Below are 23,442 nucleotides of genomic sequence, written 5' to 3'. Positions count from 1 at the left end.
GTCCATCACCGATTGCAAAAGTCCATCACCGATCGCGAAAGTCCATCTCCGCTCGTGAATATGCATCACCAGTTAAAGTTGATAACCGGTCGCAAAAGTCCTTCACCGATCGTGAATATGCATCACCGATTGCAAAAGTGCATCATCGATTCGATGATCACATTAAATGCCTCTTTGGCGTTCCGTAATTGTCTGAGATTCTGTTCCACAGTCACTGTCGTTGGACCTGTAGCGTATCCCCACGTATCGGACAACTCTGGTGCAAAGGTGGTTAAGTGCCTTTCAAACAAGCCAGATCTTTCAGCAGCTGGGATTTTCATGTCCAGGCATGGATGGGGGGGGGGGGGTCAAAACCCCCAGCTGTCAAATTTTTTTTTCCATAGAACTTCATTACAAATAATGCTCACTTGACCTTTACTTCCGGTTCTACTGGAAGGTCAAAGTTAGGTGAATTCAAAATGAAGACATTAGCCTGAAATCAAAACAAAGCACATTTTCTTCCAAACGGTTTACGGTATGGTCACAAAACCTTGTGTGAACTTGTACCATGTTACGAAGATGTTATACATTTTGTTACGTCATCATGACATCATCAGGTATCAAATGACAAGTGATTTAAGGGCAAATTTAGACAAAATAGTTTGCGTTATATGTTTTGAACTAAATACAGTATTGTGTTTGTTTCCTACCCACTGATTCCCAACCCCTCTGTCAGTGGGGTAGCGAATGTTGTTTTCCCAAACTACATGTACATCTATTAAACATGAGCGCCATCTGTAGACAATACTTTTATGATACCTACGCACGTACTTGTTTAATGCCATGAATTTCCATGATTGGTCAAGCAGTACGATAGCCGGGTTGGATAAGGGCGTGATTTTGGACCACAAGGTTATGGTGGGTTCTAATATCCATTTTAATGTAAATTTATGATCTAATTGTTTTGTGCATTTTTATAGAAATGCTCGACAGTTGGCCTTAACGTTAAGAACGTCTAATCTCTGCAGATTTTATTAACCCAAGAGGTACAAGTAGTTTTATAGGCTCAGCTTACAGGTCTTTCGCTTATTATTGTTGAATGACTTTTCTCCATTTCATGCATGCAAGGCAGGTTTAGAATATACAATCTCACTGTACATGTACTTGTCTTCAAGCAACCTGGAATTATTGATCCTGATTGGTCGATCAATGGCAACAATAGTTTGGTATTATACCCTAATACCATAGTCCCATATCGCACTCTGCATACAGGCTATTCCAAGATACACGCGTCATTCCTGCTGCATAGACGTGTAATAGGATAACCGCTGAACATGTACAGCATGTGTGTTTCATCTTTACTGTACATCAAGTTTGCTTGAAGATAAATTCATTATCCCACTCGCACTAATGGAGCACGGAAAATGTGATGGATCTGCATCCCACATATCACTCAGCCTTCGGCCTTTGGCCTTGTGGCATGTGGGACACAGACACATTATTCCGTGTTTACTTGCACTTGTGGGATAACTAATAATGTACATGTTGTACAAGCTGTACAAATACATGTGCAATAATATTTCGCCATTTACTGACATGTTTTCAAGCCCTGTATGTACAGTACAATGCTTTCTGACAGCAACGGAGACAAAAATTCCTCAGCTTATTTGGGTGGTATGTAAACCTACTATGTTATCATTTCGACTACCTTGAAAGCTTACAACATCTTCTTTTTTACAAAATCTCAGAAAACAATTACAGAAGACAGTGCTGCACTTATAAAATTACAGTGCTGGAGGGTAAAAGCCAATATTAACATGAATATCATAAGTGATCCTAATACACATACTTACCTTTGCAACTGGGTCAGTAAGACGTGTGTTTGCCATGAATAACTCCTTAAGCTGTGTGTTGGATCCAAGAGCTGAACAGATGTTCTTCATTTGTTCAATAGACATGTTCTATTGAAATCATAAAAATAAAATAAAATATATAAATGTTATTAATTTCAAATACCCGTTAGCCAGTCCATTCCACTTGTTTACAGTAAGCTGCAGCAGGTCGAGTCAGTTTAAACCTTTTAGCAATAAACTTAAACAAGCTAAGTGATGCAATGGTTTTTGTTTTGCCTTCAAACAAATTACTGGGTACACTTGAGGACTTTTCACACTTAACAAAACCTTGAAAGGGGCCCAGGGTGAGCCAGGGGACATTTCATACTTAACATTCTCAACCCTGCTGGGGACCAGGGTTGAAATTCTCAATACTAAGCCAATACTCATCTTGGGGTGAAAGATATAGTGTGAAATGAATGGAGTGAATTCTCCCTGCGCTAAGTATCCGACCGTAAAAATACACCCAGAACATGTGTGCACCCAGAACATGTGTGACCTCATCTGACGACAGGTGATATAGCCAGCCCATTTTGGTCACTTACAACTTTAAGACAAGTATTGGTCCCAAAGGACACCATTGGAAAACTGCAACAAAACATGTTTCTGGGTGACCAGCAGCTGTGATGAAAGAACACAGAGGAAAAATAACAGCATTGCTGTTGAAACCCCTCAGCTAGAGTCAAGTTACCGGTATCATCTGGAAACCATTAACCTTTAACTCAACATGGCAGGGTTGGTTGATTTAAATCACGTTGATTTAAATCACTGATTTAAATTGCGATTTAAATCAAATTATATTTTTAATAAAAATCACTGATTTAAATCACTTTTTTGTAAAAATCATATTTTTGGCAAAATCAATTGATTGAGGTCTCTTTAATCATTTAAATCAACTGATTCCACTTAATTACAAGTGTAAGATGATGTTAACACATTCAAACACCCCTACTTCATCACCATTCGACTCAATTTAGGTTTTGCATAATTACACAAAATCATTGTTTTGATTAAGTCAAGATCTGAGTTTAAAAGTTTTTCTTCAAAGTTGTTAATTTTAAAGAGAGCACACTCACATTTGCTTTAATCATTCCTTGATCTATTTTCAGTAATATTGTGAATCAACTGCACTGGTGTAGGCTTACATGAACCATCAAAAAGTATATCGAAAGTCCCAATTGATAGTCTTAGTCCTAACGTTTCTCCCTACAGATTTAGATTGAGATTTATATAAAACCTTTTAAAGGTGCGAGGTCTGATTTCTGTTCTCCTCCTTGGGCCATTAATCAAACACTATAAGTTTCACAAGGATCAGTGCTGCCAGTTTTGAAATTAGAAGCATTTTTATGAAATCAACATGCCCATGGAGAACTGTCGTATTTTTGTTTGTATACCATGTATACAGGTACCATAAATCAAGTTTTCATTCATATCCACACACAACGTATCTCAGCTGTATCAATCAAGCAATGAAAAAGTGTCTTCAGTAATAATGTACATGTACCATTGAACCAATGATGTAGACTACATGTAGAAGAAATCAAGTGATTTTTTAAATCACTGATTCAATACAATTTTTTTCAAAAGCATTTATCAATTTATTGACTTTTGTGGATGATGAGTATTATAGGAACATGTAAACTCCTTTGTGATAGGTGTGAGGGTGCATGGGGAGATTTAGACACATGTTTAGACATATCAATATTTTGAAAGTAAAAAAAATCAAAAAAATTTGATTTAAATTTTAAAAATCTGATTTAAATCAAATAAATCCATTTTTTTTGTTTTTTTTAAATTAAAAAAAATCGCCAACCCTGCAACATGGGGACCTTGACCTTTGACCACAGAACCAATCCCAACATGTCTGTACCAATGGGCAACCCCCTACCGAATTTAGACACCAAAATTTCATTTGTACCTCAAGTTATCATCGGGAAACCATGTACCTTTAACTCACCACAGTGACCTTGAGCTTTGACCGTTTGACTCCAAAACCAATCCCAACTTGCCTGTACCCAAGGGCAACCCCCTACCGAAGTTACACACCAAAATCTCACTTCCAACTCAAGTTATCATCCGGAAACCATATAACTTTAACTCACCACGGTGACCTTGACCTTTTGACCTTTTGACCTCAAAACCAATCCCAACTTGCCTACTCCTAAGAGCAACCCCCTACTGAAGTTACAATCCCAAACAACCGTAATCATCCAAAAACAAATCATTTCCTGTAGTCTGGTTCCCCGACTCCATTTAAGATGAAACGGAGTAATTTGTAGACATTGGGAATTGTAAGGTCAGGGAACCAGTCTAGCTGGCTTGTACCCATTCATAGGTGTGTAATCGATTGCAAACAAATGCGATTGCAAACAAATGCGAACTAACTAAATATGGTCAACTGGGGCCAGTATTTGAAAAAAAGCCAGATTTTTCCAACGCTGGTCGGCCAACCAGCGTTGGAAATTGATACAAAAATACAACTTTTCTTGAAAATGACAGTATATCAGGTGCCATGATTTTACAGGATGCTTAAGACTGTCATTCACTAACAGTTTAGCAAGGTATTTCAAAATAATTTGGTAGTTTTATTTTGTGATGTTTGCAAATGCTGTATTTTCCCTTTAAGTCTGAATTTCTGCCAGGAAATTAATTCTGGATAAAATAGGAGCATTTTGAAACTACTCTTTCAAACTCTACAGTTTTAGTACACGATGACAAAGAAAAGACTCCACAAGGATTCAAATTCCAGTGTGTGTGTGTTCGCACTCGAAGTACGCATGACTTTCTGAATGTGCCAAAGATATTAGCCACAGCGTCTTCCCATGAGCCTCAAGCGTCGTCAGTGGCACACCCGGGGGGGGGGGGGGGGGGGGGCTTGAGGTTGTCAATTTACCTGTTACCTAACAAACCAAATACAAAAAGAATTTTGCATTTAGCATGTTGGGTTCGAGAGATATGGTGATAATCTTCAAAACTTCAAAAATCGATATAAAACACACGATTAGGTCATGATGATGTCACCTCAATTTTTACCTATAACACATCCCAGTCTACCTACATACCAAGTTTCAACCCAATCGGACTTACAGTTTTTTAGATATAGGGTGTTTAAGTTTGCACATTTAAGATAACGTGTAAAAAGTCTATGGGATTTGAGGGTGGAATAAAAAGAGAAAAAAAGAAAAACGAAATAAAATCAGAACAAAAAGCAAAAAAATCTTTACGAAAACAAAGGCTGTTTCGGCAATTAATGAATGATTTTAGGGGTTGATGTAACGTTCATGACAATTTTGTTTATATTTACACCGATATATCCCAAACAAGATTATATGTTTGTTGTTTTCCTTGGCGGATTGGGACAATGCGGAAGTGTAGAACAACCTTAAATTTTTGAACTGGTATCTCACCACGTGGAATTAGTATCCCACTGTACGAAAACCCAGAGGACATAGTATCGGGAACATTGAAGAATTTTGTTTTGTTAGTCTGGTTCCCAGACCAAAAGATTCAGACTATTTCTCTAATCTTAGGTCAGGTGGTTTTTGAAAATGTCCAAACTTTGCCTAATGCATTTCGTCGACTATCTCGGATAGCGCCCAAGTACTTCTGGGTATAAAATAGTTTTTAAGACGAGATAAGTTTGCGGTAGCACCATGTGAATAAATCTCTTTTGGGAGTATGTGTGGTTCTGAAAAGAACCGGAGGGACTCAAAGTTTCAAACAGTATGCTCTGCCCGTCGTCAGGAGAATGAGGGATTCAAACGATGATGCGATGTTATAAGGATGGTGCGGTGAGGCGTGAGAAGGATGCAAACTGTTGAAGCTCGAAACCGGTGAAGCAGAGAAGGATGCAAGTTGACTGAGGGATGCTGGATGATCACTGGAGCGTGTCAGTACACAGTGAGGGGGCAAAGGGGAAGGAGCTCAGGGTATAGGTGACCTATAGGCGAGAACTGAAGCTAAGTTGTCCTAGGGTGTAGGAGACCCATCCGACTTGGACTTGAGGATGGGGCGCCAGATGTTGCTGATGTAGAAACCGATGTCTTGGGGAACAGTGTTGTGCTAGATGATCTCGATGGCTTCTCTGATGCGTCGTGGGTACCAGCGGTCGATGCTAGTGAGTAGTTCTGCTTGGCTCCATTTGATCTGGTGGTCCTCGGTGTGGGAGTGTTTGACGATGGAAGATTTCTCAAAAGTCTCCCTTCCTGCCACGGGCTTTGTGCTCATTGAGTCTGGTGGGGAGGTCCCTGCCAGTCTCGCCGATATACATTTTCCCACATTGACATGGAATCTTGTCACCTCTGGTCTGCATTCTGGGTCACACCAATCCTTGCGTAAAGTCAGCAGGTTCTGCATCTTCAGAGAGGCTGTGTGGAAGACTCGAATTCCATGCTTTTGGAGGATGCAATGAATGAGATGAGAAGTGGTGGCTAAGTAGGGGAGGGTGATGGAACTAGGGGCCCTAACTAGTTGGCTTTGGGTATAGGAGACCCTACGGCCGGGAATGGTTCTTGGGTCTTGTGTCTTGACTTGGCTGGGCTGGTATCCGTTGCGTTGCAGTGCTGTGGTGATGTGATGGAGTTCTTCAGGTAGGTGTTCATCGTTCGCAGACGTTGTACGCTCTTGTACGAATTTGTCCTGCCATCTGAAGCTAGATGAGTTGACACATGTGAGGAGCAGATCTTGAAGCTGGTCAGGGGTGAGGTCGGTGCGGTCTTGGAGAGTGGTGTCTGCTTGAAGTCTGTCCTTGGCGATGGTGCAGGCGTCTGAGGTGGGAATGCTGGTGAAGAGGGAGACGACATCAAAGCTGACCATGTTGTCGTCCGGCTGGAGGGTGAGGTCTTGGATGAATGCTGCAAACTAGTCGGAGTTCTTGATGTGGTGTTCGGTGTTTCCTACCACGGGGTGGAGGATCTTTGCAAGATGCCTGGCTGTGTTGTATGTAGGTCCCCCTTCTGTAAGCTACAATGGGACGCAGGGGAATATCCTTCTTGTGGATCTTGGGCTGTCCGAAGAACCTGGGGCACTTGGAACTAGATGGTCGTAGCTGTCTGTACAGAGGCAGTCTCCTCTCGATGGATGGCGTGGGGTACTTCTGCAGTTCACGGTAGCAAGGTGAGTAGAGTATGGCCTCAACCTTGCGGTCATACTCAGCCTTGTCCATGAGGACAGTGGCGTTCCCCTTGTCCGCTCAAAGGATGTGGACGGACTTGTCTTGGCAAAGTGATGCGATGGCTGACCAGTCTTGACTGGAGATGTTAGGCTTTGCTGGCTTGTGTTTACGGAGGGCTTACTACTACCTGACCTACAATATAGACGTCAGGGCGTCAGGGAATTGTCAGGTCAGGGAACAAGACTAGCTTTTGTTATTACGTCCATGACAATCATACGTACGTACAATGTATGTGATAATAATACATACGTACGTGATGACAACACTCGTTTTGTTGGAATCGTTTGATCGATATTTCGTTTGAAAGCTACTGCAACACTGTGAAAATATATTAAGTCTTTAGCTGTAGACTGTTGAATCAGTGTTACGGTAGCTGATTGATGGGTGGGTATGGCAAACCACGGAGAAAGCTCTGCTTAGTACCGAAATTTATATTGGGTCGTATAACAAAAATTTATACTGGGTCGTATAAATTTGCATGGTTAGATATATCAGACGTTGGTCCGGAGAAGGGCTCCGTCGGACAACGGGTGATTCTCAGACTACACCAAAACAAGAAAAGTCTCAGAACTACAGTAGGATTTTCTTCAAAGAGACAAATCAGACAAACACCTACATGTACGTTCTGTTAATGTACATGTGCAGTGCACTGTACATGCATTGAAAATAAAATTACGGCTGATTTTAACTAATGAATTCCTGCAACAAACGTGGCCCCTTAACCAGTACAAACAAAATTGTTACATTCGAAAATATATTCTTCACAAGTTTGTAGTTTTGAAGCGCAATTTTTTTTTAACTTCATAAAGCAAATAATTTTACATCGTGTTTTACTTAAATTTGTCTTAGTGGAGAATACATGGCTGCATTAAAAAAGAGTAAAGTTGCTGTAAATTTTTGTCAGCTCATGCTCGCTTGCATTTGTTTTCCTTTTTCTGCAGCGCACATTGTCAATGGAATCGTGATTTAGTATTCCTCAAATCCAAACGGATTTTCCATGCTTGTAAGAAAACACTCACCTCTGTTTACCTACATTTGCATATAAGCACGCGCAAGCACACAAACCTCACTGAATAAAAAGGCGCCCCAGCCACACCCTCGACCACTGCATGTCCCTCATAAGGCCCTATAACACAAAGGCTCGTACTACAAGTAGTATTTTTAAATTTGTTTAATTTTTTTTATAAATAATCTTAAAAAATGGGAGGGATGGTAAACAGTGATGAGTGTTTTCTTACTAGAATGGGAAATCCCTTTGGACTTAAGGAATTCCATTACAGAAAACACCTCGCCTCTGTTTACCTACATTTGCAGAGTAGCACCAAAAAGTTCTAGGGAGGGGCGGGACATGCAGCGGCAATGGAAAAGTCTTAACTACATAATAATAATAATAATAAGTTAACATTTATATAGCGCCCGTCCATGAAGAAAATCATGCTCCAAGGCACTACATGCAACTACACACCCACATGCAACTCTAAATAGCATGGAGGGGTTGTTTAGACATACCCAGGAGCTGCCTATCTATTCCAAAGGAGCTTTGCGAGCTTTGCAGGCTGCTGATCGTGCAGTTTCCTGGAGGAATTTTGGCCCATGTGACCCCCTGTTTGCACAACATCTTCCAAATATTGTAACAAGATGTGATGGTGCAAGGGTTCTTCCAGCAGGCCGCTTTCCTGATTTCTGAAAAAGAAACTTTAATTTCCTGATATCTGAAAGAGAAACTCCAAGCAGCTGGGCCCAATACGTTGACACGATGAGTGTTTCCTGGGCTTGAGATTTCGATCATCGATTATCGGAAGGACTTATTGGATTCCGATATTCATTGAGCGATCATGGTCACAGAGGCTCGCACAGGGCACCACCATATATCCTCTGACACTGATGAAGAGGATGTCAAACTTATACCTGCGGAATTAAAATAAATGCCGCCAGGACCAGGTTCCCAATGGATATGACCTGGTTCTATTGACAGAGCGTGACGTTCGCTTCATACGGTGAGCTGTTGCAGCGGCCAGTAAAAATATGGTTTTTCCTGTAAGCTGATAGAGAGGAGAGCTACCTACTGGCTGAAAAAAAGGATGGTACCCAGATCCCAAGATATATGGTATCAAAATCCAAGTAGAAGGTGTGATTGGGATGTTTTTGAGGAGATTGTTCACCATGGGAACCCTGATTGGGAACTACAATGGCTGATCTGTAACCCATGATGGTGGAGATCTGAAGACCGGTGCTGAAAGATTGCAGAAGAAAATCCCCAATTGAAGCTACAGATGCAGAATGGAGACTGACAGCTCTTTTCTTGCACCATTTGGTGAAGTGGAGAAGCCTACTATCATACGTTCTCCTGGTGGAATCCTATATGCTCCTGGCTGTCAAGGCTGTAGTTTCAGCTCGGCATCCAGGCACAAAGATGAAGAGTGGCTGGGTCTGGGTGTAGGATGTGAGAATGTGGTCTGGGTGGTTGGGAAGCATGATTGATTGCGAACAAGGAGGCCCAGAAGTGAAGGAACCATGGCTGTCGTGGCCAAAATGGAGCTATGAAGATTATCTTGGATATGACTGCCTTAATCTTTGCCAGAACCCGTTATATATATGCGTATGTCTCAAATAAATCTACAATTAAATAATACAATTGGTGTTAGTAAGCCATTGTATGGCTAGATTGTCTAGTTCCTTTAAGGTCTCCTCGCCCGAGCAGTTGTGGAGCAGGCAGTTGCTGGTGATGTGAGCAGCCGTTTGGAAGGCAGCTCCGCACTCACAAGCTGGACTAGCAATCAGGCCCATCCGGCACATGTTTGCCCGGAATCGACCATAAACAGTACGGCAACTGTTCAATCTGCACCAAGCTACTCTGCGTAGGTGGCATCCAAGCGGCTTGTTGTTGGGTTTGTCGATGTAGCCATGAAGCCTTGATGTGGACATGGACCATTGTTCCTCCCATTGCAAATCGCCCAGGTTTCCGGGGTGTGACCGTCAGCGGCTATTAGGAGGTTTTGCAGGTGATTCCCAAGTGGTTTTCTAGACTTCAGTCTTGGATTCTGGATTTGGTCAGTGGGTAGATCGTGGAGTAAGTGGTTCCCATTTGAAAGTGTTCTTAGCACAAGTTGATGGTGTCGTTGTTCTCATCTGATGGCTGGTGGGCTTATGCCACTAGTGATAGGCAGATGGTCAACAGGTGAACATCGAATGCACCCAGATACAAGGCGCATTGTGTTGTTCAGGGCCTTGTCCAATAGTTGGCAATGGCTATTCCTGCACCATACTGGCGCGCAACATTCAGCAGTAGAGTAGGCAAATGCGAGGGATGAGGTGCGGAGAACGGAGAAACTCGCGCCCCAGTTTGTTCCAGCAAGGCGACGGACCAGGTTGTTCCTTGCTTGCACCTTGGCAGAGACTTGCTTCAGGTGTTCCTTGCATGAGAGCGTTCTGTCTAAAATGACTCCCAGGTACTTTAGAGACTTCTCAAAGGGAATCTTTCATTTCGGCACCTCGAAAGTTAGGCGTTGGCATGACGATTGGCCAGGTGGAACAGGCTACAGACTGTTTTGGTGGTGTTGAGTTTAAATCTCCAATTATGGAAGTAGGTGCTAAGTGATGTGAGGTCTGTTGATAGCTTCCTTTCTATAGATCGTAGTGATGCGCTGGTGTTCAACGATATCGATATCATCAACGTATACATACTTGTATGAGAGTATATCGTTAGCAATGTATGTTCATGAATTCCCGTCCAGGCAAAGCTTTTCAGACCATAGGACCATAGGATATGGAGTATGACGTGAGCAAAGAGCTGGAAGCTGGTTGTTCAAATGGGATGCAAACAGGTCCAGAAGCATTCTGAGAATGTTGAGGACATATTTGAGAACTGATGGGTGAAGACACCATTCTGCTGCAGTGATTCGACCCCTGGAAAGAGCGCCGGCACGGACATTCTTTCCGACAGATGGGCCACTGAAAGGGAGATTTGTTGTGGATTGCATCAACTGAGTAGCTCCCAAGTGGCAAGGCAGTGAAACAGAGAGTGAGTTCTCCCTTGATGGTTGATGTACAACACTACATTTTGTACTGTGGAGTTGTCCGTCTATCTTAATTAGGACTCTGGATTCAAGTAACTGCAGGGCTTTGAGCACTACCACAAGCTCCAGGTGACAGATATGTAATTGACTCTCTTAGGTGACCAAGTGCCAGGCACTGATAGGCCATACAGATGGACTCTCCAACCCTGCCCGAGGCATCCATTGTGAGGGTAGATGATGCAGGAGGTTGAGAAAAGACCACCCCCTTAGTGGGCTGTCCTGAAATAGCCACCAGTGCAGCTGATCATGGATAAGCTGGGTTACTAGAATCCATTTGAAGATGGATCTTTGTGTAGATGGAAATGACACAGGAGATGCTGCATGGAGTGCGTGTGCATCCTGCACCAGGGGACTAGATCTATCAGACTCACCACGAGGCCCAAAAGCCAAAGCCATGCCTAGGCTGGGAGGATTAAAGAAGACCTGAAAACTCTGACCCAATCACGTAGTGTCTGACGTTGTTCCCCAGTCAGAGTAGCCCCACCTGTAGCCAAGTTGAGAACTACTGCAAGGTAGGTTGATTTTTGTGAAGGAATCACAGAAGATTTTTCAATGTTGAAGATGAAAACAAGATCGAAGGTCAGTTGGGCGGTCTTAAAGAAGGCTATTTACATAATCTGGAAAGTAGGGCCCATTATATAAAGTCAATCATCTAGTTACAAGAACAAATGAATCTGTCTTTGATGAGAGAATGTTACCACAACAGTGGCGATTCTTGTAAAAGACCAGAGGAACTGTGGAAAGCCCAATGGGTAGGCAACGAAACTCAGGTGCAAGATTCCCTGGTAAATCAACTGAAGGCAGTTTTTATAATAGTTGAGCAGTTGCAGGTTGTTTTATAATGGGCCGCCATTTGTCGGACGTTTACAGAGTGACGAAAAATGCTGAAGTAAAGCCGAGGCCAGTTCCAGTTGGAAGTAGATTGACGTAGTTCTTCCCCCAGGGAAAAGATTTCCTTCTCTAAAGCAGCCCGGCCTGTAAATTCTGTTGGAACAGGAGTTTGTGGTCAGAAAGAAACATAGCAGGGTGTTGCTGGTGAATTCCAAAGAAACTGTCTAAAAAATCTAGATGTCTGAGGTTTATACATGAAACCACCCCTGACTGGACCCTGCAGGACGACCACCTACTGGACATGAGGCAGAGGGATTTAAACTCTGCTGCAGTCAGAAGCCCTTGTTAGTTTGTGACCTTCAAGACTGGAAGGGCCATGCAGATCTGGGGGGGGGGGGGCGTCTTCAAAGGTAGGCTGTGGAAGACCGATCTACGTCACTCCTGGGCTGAAAAGAAGAGCCCTGGTCAGTTGAAACATGCCTTGCTTCTTCTTAATGGCCTGGCTGGGAACAGAGGTAGAAAGGCATTTGGCTGAGCACTGATGAAGATCCAACTTGTCTCGAGGCATTGTGGCTTCCTGCTTCATACTCTTGCCGAACCTGTCATTAAACCAATCGCCCCCTCTCAGGGGAAAATCTAGCAGGCGGTCCTTGGAGTCGACTGATAGGAGGAACAAATTGTCCAGGACAAGTGTATAGCGCACTTAAGCGCTCGAGGGGGCTGGTTTATGTAGAACTTGATTAAATGGATGACAAGACGATTTCTGACTGATGTTTTGAGCTGTTTATTGTTGATCCAAATCACCCAAAATCACCGTGAAAACTGGAGACATAAATTTACAGAAAACAAATTACAATCCAAAACACTCTCCTGAAGACGGTCAGAGCATACTGACCGGAACGTCAAGTTTATACCTCTGGTTCTTTTCAGAACCATTCTCTTGGTTGAGAAATTATTCGCACATGGTGTTTCCGCAAACCTTTCATTATTTAGTATCTCCACCATGCAAAGCCTCAAATCTTACTTACAATCCAATTTAAATGACAGCCATGTATGTTTCTGTCCTCAAAATGAGATGGAATTACATAGAGCAATTTTAGAGCCGAAATCCCCTAGAGAATCAATGAAACCAAATGCCATGAATGCAAAATCATTCAGTACAACTGGCTGTAATGTGAGCACAAAATCCCTAAAACTTGTCACTTCGATCAGAAAATAAGGGTCTGCAATAATCATGAACATTAAGGCAGACGTTTCCAAATATCATCAGAATCTATCACAATTCTCCTGGAATCCTAAAAGTATTGTACAGCATCCAAAACAAAGCAGGTACATTTCTAAAATAAATGACATTAGGCTTTACAGAATACATTTGTAATTATTACTGCAGATGCAAATCCTACCGTTCACGCCTTAGACCAGCTTATAACGTCCTACACTCAACTCTGGTCACTGACATGCATGGCTACTGCAACTCTATCTACTTCTAGCCTAAAGTTAAACATATAATAGAACAAACCTAGAGTTACCTTACATAAAACATGTTAAACATAACGCAAAACACATGTTATGTGCACTGACCATGCTGACTGAAAGATACCAAATGTGGTCTCGGAAAGTTACACAATATACCGTTAATTGAGCACACATTTTACCAGATTATGCAGGTGATTAAACAAGCAATATCTCTGTTACATAGTACAACAAATAAAGGAACATTTTTTTTACCCATTAATACTTCAAGGGACAATAACAAGCCAATATTTCACCTAAATCTTTACAAAGTGTCGCCTACACATGGCGGTAGCGTGCAATGTAACAAAATTGGCTGGAATATACGCGCACGTTCTACGTGCCTAACAACCGCTCGAGTACAACAACAACTGACGGTCGGGCGATAAACATAGACTTGACTTCCAGTCAACAAACACTTGTGTATGCGTCCGGGCCCGTCACTTACAAAGTGAACGTCATAGCAGGAAGCAACAAATCCCAACAAGTGGGTGTTTCGGAAAATATGTGAAGAAAACTCTGTGTCTCACCTAGGAAACTCGATTAAACGTGATGACTGTGGTGAGCTTGGTGGTGGTGGTGTGGTGCCCCAGCCCTCTCTGTGACCAGGCGGGGCTGGTCGAATAACCGAGTGACCCATGGTGTCAAACCCCCAGCCCCCGCCGCCAGCAAACACATTTGACAGTGAAGCAACCTCCGACTCAGCTGCCTGTATGTGCTCTCATAGACTATCAAAGATGTGCAGGATTTCCTAGGGAGTAGCACTGACTCTAAGGCTCTTCCCCAAGGCATTTCCAACCATCAAACCCGAGGGAATAGACCCGGTTTGCTGTGGTGGAAATATAACGCTTGAAGTACTGGAAGAAGATTTACTCGATGAATCGTACGGCTTGAGCTTGAGCTTTTCTTTTTCATTTTGGCGACGTTCGCCATTCTTGTAAGCACAACGGGATATGGCTTTTTTTTAGTTAAGTTCACACTATGTGGACGCTACATTGAGCCTTTGTGTCACAGGGCCTTATGAGGCACATGCAGTGGGCGCGGAAGGTGTGGCTTGGGCGCCTTTTTATTCATCGAGGTTTGTGCGCTTGCGCTGATATGCAAATGAAGGTAAACAGAGGTGAGGTGTTTTCTGTAATGGAATTCAGTAGTTTTGATGGGAAAGTTATGTTTATCCATGAGAAAAGAACAATAACGTCACACCGTCAACTAGTTTAGGGCCAATGTTTTTCTGTTTCAGAAAAGTGGAAATTCCGTTTTCAAAAATCCTAAATTCCATTTCAGGCTGAAAAATTCCGTTTCACATTTATTCAATATTAAAAGGCATTAAAACAGATACCATGTACACAGAAAATAATTCCAAGACGATAATAAAATAGTCGTTTGGTTGAAACGCGGGAAAATTGCCCCCAAAAGATTGCTTTTTTTATCAACGGCCGATCAATGTACAGACGTAGTATTTAACTTCCTCACAGTCAAGTCGTATAATGCACCGCCACTGCCACACTTGGAAGAAACATGCAATAGCCGTACAGGCCAATCCCATGACGTCACACTTCACATCAGCTGGCCGAAGCGAAATTCATGTCCGCCATTTTGTTTTCGCACTAACGTTAACGACAAAATAGGATAGTTTACGGTAGATTTTTGGACCTAAGCACAACATGCATTTCAAAAGAGCCAAAGTTAGATGTTATACAAATAGATGATTGATTGAACGGAGAAAAATAAACCTGCCGATGGAGCAAAAGAGACCCGCAAGAGCGTGCCGTGAGTGTGATGATTTTCACCCGTGCGCTGACCGACAGCTACGGCATGCATCGGGACTGTCACTCCCATGACTACGCGTAAAAATCTCATAACATTTATTGCTCTGATCTGGAACATTTTTGTCCTGCCAAAATCGTGATATATACACCGCTCATTTGTTATATGGCTCGTCTGTTCAATAAATCATCAACAATTCGTTTTGCACTCAATAAATTTAACGAAATTATGTTTTTTTATCAACAAAATTGCAGAAGTTATTTTCTTCAGATTCAAATTCCGTTTTCCGTTTCGAGGAGCAGAGTAGTTACATGTGCATTAAAGTATTTAAAGAACAGCTCTTGTGAGGTGCCACAATAGCCTAGTGTATAGTGAGCTGAACTATGTGCCCGTTTTTGGTTTTTTGTTTGTTTTTCTCCCTCCTTTTCAGCCATTCCCCATAGCATTTGTACACGTTTTTACAGTGGAAGGCACTTAGGGCATTAAAATCACTCGGATTGACTTTATACTCGGCACACACTTAGACCAGCATCTGAAGATGTGCGCCGAACATTGACGTCATCATGACGTCATCACGAGTCAAATGGCGTCACATTATATGCGATTTTTCTATTGTGACCATTTTCTAGCAGAATTCGGCTAGATCTGACAGATTGGGCGTTATCTCCAGAACTACCTGTCCGATTGGGTTGAAAGTTGGTATGTACCTAGACCAGAAATTTACTTGACGTCATGATGACGTCATCACGTGACATATGACGTCTAACATATTTTGAAGGCCTATATCTCCAGAACTGCTAGTCCGATTGGGTTGAAACTTGGTACGTACCTAGACTGGGATCTGTTATAGATGAAAATTGAAGTGAAGACACGATGACGTGACATGTGATGTCATTTTAAAGACGACACGTGACATGCATATTTTGAAGGCCAATATTTTCAGAACTGTATTGGTCCTGATCACTCTACCGCACATGTTGTCCTATCAACCTTACATGACATAAAAATACAATAACAAATTATTTTCTTTTTTGATGTGACGTCATCATGACGTCATCACGTGACATGGGACGTCATAATTCAAAGCCCTATGAGAATGAAATCGCATATTTTTATGCCACCATTTAATATATACATAACCACACATCCTTCCTGGATGGGACTTATACTTGAAACATATATATGTCACAAAAAGTTACTGAAACAGCCCTGTGTTTGTCCACAAACATAAATCTAGTTTATCAATTATATTTGTTCTCCAAGTTCATCTTTGGGATAATTTTAATGGAAAACAAGACCTCGAGTAACTATGTGTTTTCCACACAGTGTGATAACTTCTCATGTCAAGGAGAGAGCGTGATGTGATTGATTATAAATTTGTCAGGATTGACAATGTCTGCTACTGAACAGAAAATTGCCACCCGCCCACCTAAGCATGCCTAAAAATAAATGTTTTCAAAGAAACCACACAGGGAAACTGACTAGGTTATGATCATTTTAAGGTCGAACAAAGAAATTGACTGGAGCGAGGTTTGAACCTGCAAGCTCCGGATTACCGTTCTGGTGCTCTATCAACTGAGCTATCCAGCCTACCATTGGCTCCCCATTTAGTCAATGTCTTTGTTCAAGAGACGCTAATCAGAAGCCATAAACCGGGGATCACTCAGAGAGGATACACTTTTTTATTACAAAGAAACCATACAGGGAAACTAACCAGGTGCATTATAATTATTTTAAGGTTGAACACCGAAATGGTAATCAGGTTGTAGGTTCAAACCCTGCTCCAGTCACTTTCTTTGTTCAACCTTAAAATAAAAATAAATGTAAGAGGAAAAAAAAGGACTTCAATGTTTAAAACATCCTCAAAATTGGTCTTTGAGGATGTTATTTTGGGATTGGGGAGGAGGTGTAAACAGTAATGCTCCTATTTACATGCTCCGTTCACAGAAATAGCTTCTGAACATGAAGAGCATTTCATGTAAAATTTTTCAACAGAACACTGATGGAATTTTGGGGTTTTTTTTCTAATTTTTGGAACTTTTACAAAAATGGTACATCTGGTTTAAAACCGGGTAGGGACACGGTCAGTATTTGGCTTCATTTGGCCCTTATCAGGTTTCATTCCAAGGGAGCAACCACAACTTATTTCACAAGATACTGGGTTGAGATCCAACAATCAGACTTTCACCCACAAATGCACATGTAAATTTATGTATACTAATAAATAATGTGCCTGTGTCATTGTTGAACAAAATGTGCGTCAAAATAAAACACTTACAATGATGTTGTTGAGATTGAGCGTCTTCAGAGAGGCGTCATTACTCTTCAGAAGTTTAAGGGATTCTTCAACATCTGTGTTATTTTTCTCATTTCCATGTACTGGTTTAGGAATACTAAACTTGGCGATACCTGAAAAGAACAACACAAATGTGGTAAAAAAGACATCAGGACTCCACATCAAAATACCAAAGTAGTGTTAAAAAACACAGAAATGCCTCGCAACCATGACTGTTCCCATGACATAACACCACTCTATTAACATCAACTTACCTGGGTCACATGGAACGTTCATTGGCATGGTTTTTGTTCGCTGTAGGTTACCGGTTTATATGTAATGTATTGATGCCTATGATCCCAGAATATTTTTTTTTTTACTTTTCTGTTGGGAAGTCATCGTAAGTGATTTAAGCAAACTGACTGGATATTTTCAGTCTTATAAAGCAAGACATTTCTCAAAGGCGAATCCTTTGAGCATAATGATTTGAGCATAAGGCCTATATGACAAGGAAATCAGAATGTTTACATATTCAAAAGAAAATATGGTTATTTGAATAAGCTTAAGTTATCATCATGACATCATTTCTTTTGTTTTTAATAATGACAACAGTTGGCCTATGGGGTCCGAAAGTAACTCGAAATCCTAAGAACAACCCACGGAGCTGCACATACATGTACCGGTACCACGGTGTAAGTCTCAAATTGATTTAGTAATACATGTACATGTGTACGTATGTTGAGAAAACTTTTTCTGTTGTTTTAATCATAATAAACTTGACCTTTGGCCTAAGGGTTAAAAAAAATATGACAGGTTTCTGGAAGATCCCCAGACTAACCGAAACACCAAGTTTTATGTTGATACATGTATGAAAAGTTTTGTTTGTGTTATGGTGGGAAAACTAGGAATGAATGTTTTGTTTATTAAGCCACAAATCGTGGCCCAAAGGCCAAATTGGATGTGGTATTACAACATTTCAATTAAAAATAAGGGTGGAGAAGCCACATTTTTTATTAAAAAAAAGCATGTATAAACAGTGTATAGGCCCCCTAATACTCTAGTGAGTGATTAAATTTGCACATGTATACTGGTTTGGTAAAAAATAAAAATAAAAAAATAAAAAAAAAATAAAAAAAAAAATAATAAAATCAATAAAAAAATCAATAAAAAAATCAATAAAAAAATCAATAAAAAAATCAATAAAAAAATCAATAAAAAAATCAATAAAAAAATCAATAAAAAAATCCAATCCAATCCAATCCAATCCAATCCGATCCAATCCGATCCAATCCGATCCAATCCGATCCAATCCGATCCGAATCGATCCGAATCGATCCGAATCGATCCGAATCGATCCGAATCGATCCGAATCGATCCGAATCGATCCGAATCGATCCGAATCGATCCGAATCGATCCGAATCGATCCGAATCGATCCGAATCGATCCGAATCGATCCGAATCGATCCGAATCGATCCGAATCGATCCGAATCGATCCGAATCGATCCGAATCGATCCGAATCGATCCGAATCGATCCGAATCGATCCGAATCGATCCGAATCGATCCAATCAATCAATCAATCAATCAATCAATCAATCAATCAATCAATCAATCAATCAATCAATCAATCAATCAATCAATCAATCAATCAATCAATCTAGAGGTTGTTGGAACAACCGCAAACTTTGCCACACACATCAACTCAAAATGCATGTTTAAATCCATGTTTGACTTTTTTAAATGCCGCCAGAGGGCACTTTAACATTTGATGACGTCACCTGTAATGTTTTTGTACAGTACTGCCTAGGCAGACACTTACATCCTTGAAAGCAAGTTTGCATCTTCTTCAAATTTCAAATAATGAGACACTTTCAGTTATAGGCTGTTTCCCTGTTCGAACAAACACGTGTGTGCCGCGCACGTCTGACAGAAATAGGCACCGCAATTTCAACATGCTATACAACACAAGTTGAAGGAGGAATCTCGTTTTTGTTGTGTAACAAAAATACTGTAATAATTTGAGTTTATGATGTTGAGAAATGAACATCGTAAATTGCTACATGTTACCTTATCAATGCCCAAAATTTTCCCACACGTAATGACTTGATCCGAGCATGGTCTGAGCATGCCCTGAGCACTAAAAACTTGCTTCATGGCAATTATTGATGATTAGTTTTGTTCTAACAACAAACGGGTCCTTTTACTGTACTAAACCTAAGAAATCATTATTATTTTTGCAACAAGTTGAAAAATACCGGTAGCTATACCCTAAAAAACAATCAACATTTTGATTCGCAGCTTTCATCAAATTCTCTTTCTGTGGACAGATCCATTAATTTTGTAAAAGGGTGCTCCACCCTCTTTTGGAAGATTACATCGTTTTTCAAAAAAAATATACTGTGACGATTCTGAACAAGGGAAAGGCTTCTGACTCCATAAAACGTATTATTTGTTATTTGGACACGGTGAACAAAACTGAAAATGCTGGTAAATTGTGCCGAGGAAAGCACACCCTTCACTGCAAATGGTTTGGTCCAAACGAATACGTCACACTGGAATTATATTGGCTGCGCTGTCAAAGAGCACGCTTTTCATGGAGAGAATTGCAGGTGCGTACGATTTTTTCAAAGCATATCGGCCCGATATATCCTATTGTATGCCTGGCTAGAACATCGTATACAATGAAGATGAATGCGGTGACTTGTCAACACGGTAAATTCAATCATCCGTGCGCTTTAGGTTTGCCCTTTCATTGCAAGCTTTAGCATGCCTAGGGCAATAAACAAATGCTTGCCGAACTCTTCCAAACCGACATTTGGTTTCGGTTTGGTCCGGGCTCGGTTCGGAAGGCCAAGTTCGGCTATTTTTATTTCGGTTCGGCGGTACAGCTGCAGCACTAGTGGTAAATCCCAGCTGAAGTGTGGTCCACACTGTCCCTGTTGTAAAGTGGTGAGTCCCTGTTGTAAAGTGGTGAGTCCCTGTTGTAAAGTGGACAGTTCAAGTAGATGTATGGCCGAGTCTACTCAAGCCTGACATGTGAAGTAAGAAAAAGTTCAGCATACGCATGACATAGTACTGGCCTGCACTGATGTGAATGATTTCAATTCTTCAGAAGTCCAGTTGAAACAAATTCCACAAGAGTTTTCCTGTGAGCACAGATGGCATCTGAAGTATGTTGTGTGAATGTCAAACTCCACAGGGGATGGAGATCCTGCACATTTCACAAGACCTTTTTGTGGTCTCCCTAAATGTCCATTTCTTTGTTTTAGTAACACGGAACTGTCAGAAATAAGGTCTAATAGGCCTGTATTGTGTAATGCTTGACAGCCAACTAATTTGCATCGTGTACACTCAGCAGCGCGCACGCTGGGAAAAAGGTGCGAGTTACCAAGTAGTTCTTGGGCATACACTGTGTGCATGCGTGGTGACGGAATGTTCTTCCATTATTGTCAGTGGAAGTGTTTCTGCATGTCCATTGGAAATTCTTTTGTAGGTATCGAACGTAAGGTATTTTCACTAATAGAATTGAAAAACAATCTGAAACGTTAGAGGAAACTTTGGAAACGTTGTGACACCAGCTGAACACTGTAAAAAAGTTGACTGAATTACCTTGAAATCTGCCCTGGTTATCCACAAGTCTCTCATTTCTTTGTGAGGCTTCAAACTGTTCTTGATTCAGCATACCATGAAGACCGAGAATTCCTGTTTGGGTTCATCACAAAAAGTCCCAAACGTCATGTTAATTCCCATTAAAATTTTTAAAAGAGGAGGGGGACCCAAAATGAGTTATGCAAGTTACACAAATTCCCTGCAACCATGTCTGTTCCCATGACATAACACCACCCTTATAACATCAGGTTTCCTTGGAACATTCATTTATATCACCATTGTTTTGTTTATAATTATTTTAACCAGTGGCCCTTTAATTAAAAATGAATTTTGTTTTGCTATTCATGTAAAAGGAATAATAAGTAAAAAGATACATGAACAGTGGGTACAGGTCTACATAGTACAAAATGTGAAGCACACTACAAAATAATCACAAATATCACATACATTTGTAAACATCACTTTACAAAATTTAGAGATGATCTCCAATCTTGTAGTCATGCATAACCTGGCATCTTCCCTGGAAACTATCCATGTCCGACAATCTGTGGCTTCCATAAGTTTCTTCATCAATTCCCCCGATTGCTCTTTCAAGTAATCTACTGGCTTTCCTGCATCATCACGTCCATTCACTATTCATAAAACTAGCAAATTTGGGATATATTTTTCCCCTTAATACTACCTTCTCTTTAGAACTCCTTACCTGAATCTCGCTTCCCTTCTACCTACAATTTTCCACATTCAAATTAAAATGTGAACAGAAACCTACTGTCAATGACTTCCTCCACTTCCAATCTTTCTAGTTTGTAGCAAATATCTTTGAGTGTACTCGACCTTGTGATCAGTTAGCCAATATCCATTAAATTTCTGTTTGCAATGTTTTTGTTCTTTGTTGATGACTAGTGCAGTGCCCGTCTAAAATGTGCATGTTCGGGAAGGGCAAATCGCTTGGCCACTGGTTGCTTGCGGCGTTTTGGAGAACTTCTCGCGCAAACAACGCACGCGATTCAATGGTGTTGTTTTCACAGGTTGAACGCACACGTACACTCACAGGTTGAACGCACATTTTTTAATATGGACGGAATTATAGTAAGAAAACATAGAAAAAACTGTGCTATTGTTTATCCTATTGTTGGTGATGGAATAGCCCCCCTTCCCCCCCCCCCCCAGTGAACTCCCCATTGTTGATAATGGAATAGCCCCCAGGTCAGCTAGCTCTTTGCACACGTACGTACACACGTGTAGTTAATTGTGACATCACACAACATTAAGGCTTCAGAAAATGCTGCTTTTGTGCCGCTTTTTCGAGAACCGCTCATCCAAACAACTTCAAACTTGAAACTGCACATTCTGAGGTCCCGAGCATAAACCCGCCAATTTTCAACTTCATACGGTGCCCGGTTCTGAAGATAATCGACAAACAGAGAGACACACACACACGCACACACACAGAGATTCCTGGAATTATAGTAAGGATGAGCACGTTCTAAAAAACAAATCGCTGAGAACGGCCTTCCAAAAAACTGCTCATAATGCAAGAAATAGTTATTGAACCCATAAAATTTGCCCCAATGTACACGTAAGTTAAAAAATGAATAACTTGAGCATCTCCATCAAAGATTTTAAATGCGAGTGCCCGTCTTAAATGTGCATGTTCAGGAAGCACAAATTGCTTGGCCACTGGTAGTGGTTGCATGCTTGCAAATTTTTTGAGAACTGCTTGTGCAAACAACGCACGCGATTCAATGGTGCTGTTTTCACAGATTGAAGCACACTCAAGTCAAAGTGTGTGCCAAGTTTGAAGTTGTTTGGGCGAGTGGTTCTCGAAAACGCTGCAAAAAGATAGGTATTCACCCCTACTGGACATTGGTATCGCCCTGCATAAGGTTGCTCAGTCAACCGCCAACAATGGTCGCTCAGTCGACTGCAAAAATAATGTGCCCGTGCAGCCACCACGTACGTGTACATACGGAAACATGGTATGCAGTGCTATTCACCCATACTGGACAATGGTATCGCCCTACAATGCACGTGCGCGTGCCCTTCCTTTTTGCATTGTTTGCGTCATATTGAGCACGCGCGCTTTAGCTAAAACATGACGTAAACAATTGAAAAGAACATCAGTACGTGGTGGTCTAGGCTATATGCTGGCACGTTTGCCTCAGAAAATATAACTTTTTTGCAGCTTTTTCAAGAACCGCTCGTCCAAACAACTTCAAACTTGGCACTGCACATTCTGGTGTCCTAAGCAATACACCCACCGATTTTCAACTTCATAGTTCATACAGTGCCCGGTTCTGGAGATAATCGAATTACAGACAGACAGA

General features: G+C 41.3%; 1 protein-coding gene across 2 annotated transcripts in view; it reads right to left on the bottom strand.

Moving 5' to 3' along the window:
• LOC119745900 (tropomodulin-2-like) overlaps positions 1 to 23,442 on the bottom strand; it is a 106,351-nt gene that overhangs the window by 31,545 nt on the left and 51,364 nt on the right. For both annotated transcript variants that reach the window (XM_038222578.1, XM_038222579.1), the window contains exons 5-7: positions 21,116 to 21,208; positions 17,509 to 17,639; positions 1,833 to 1,940 (exon numbers count right to left, since the gene is read on the bottom strand). In XM_038222578.1, the coding sequence (XP_038078506.1) occupies positions 1,833 to 1,940; positions 17,509 to 17,639; positions 21,116 to 21,208 (332 nt within the window). The remainder of the gene's footprint in view (positions 1 to 1,832; positions 1,941 to 17,508; positions 17,640 to 21,115; positions 21,209 to 23,442) is intronic.

The sequence above is a fragment of the Patiria miniata genome, unplaced genomic scaffold (assembly GCF_015706575.1).
Source record: "Patiria miniata isolate m_02_andy unplaced genomic scaffold, ASM1570657v1 HiC_scaffold_7, whole genome shotgun sequence".
In the NCBI taxonomy this organism is placed as follows: domain Eukaryota; kingdom Metazoa; phylum Echinodermata; class Asteroidea; order Valvatida; family Asterinidae; genus Patiria; species Patiria miniata.
The sequence above is the reverse complement of the archived record's forward strand: the minus strand, read 5'-3'. Positions and strand labels throughout refer to the sequence as shown.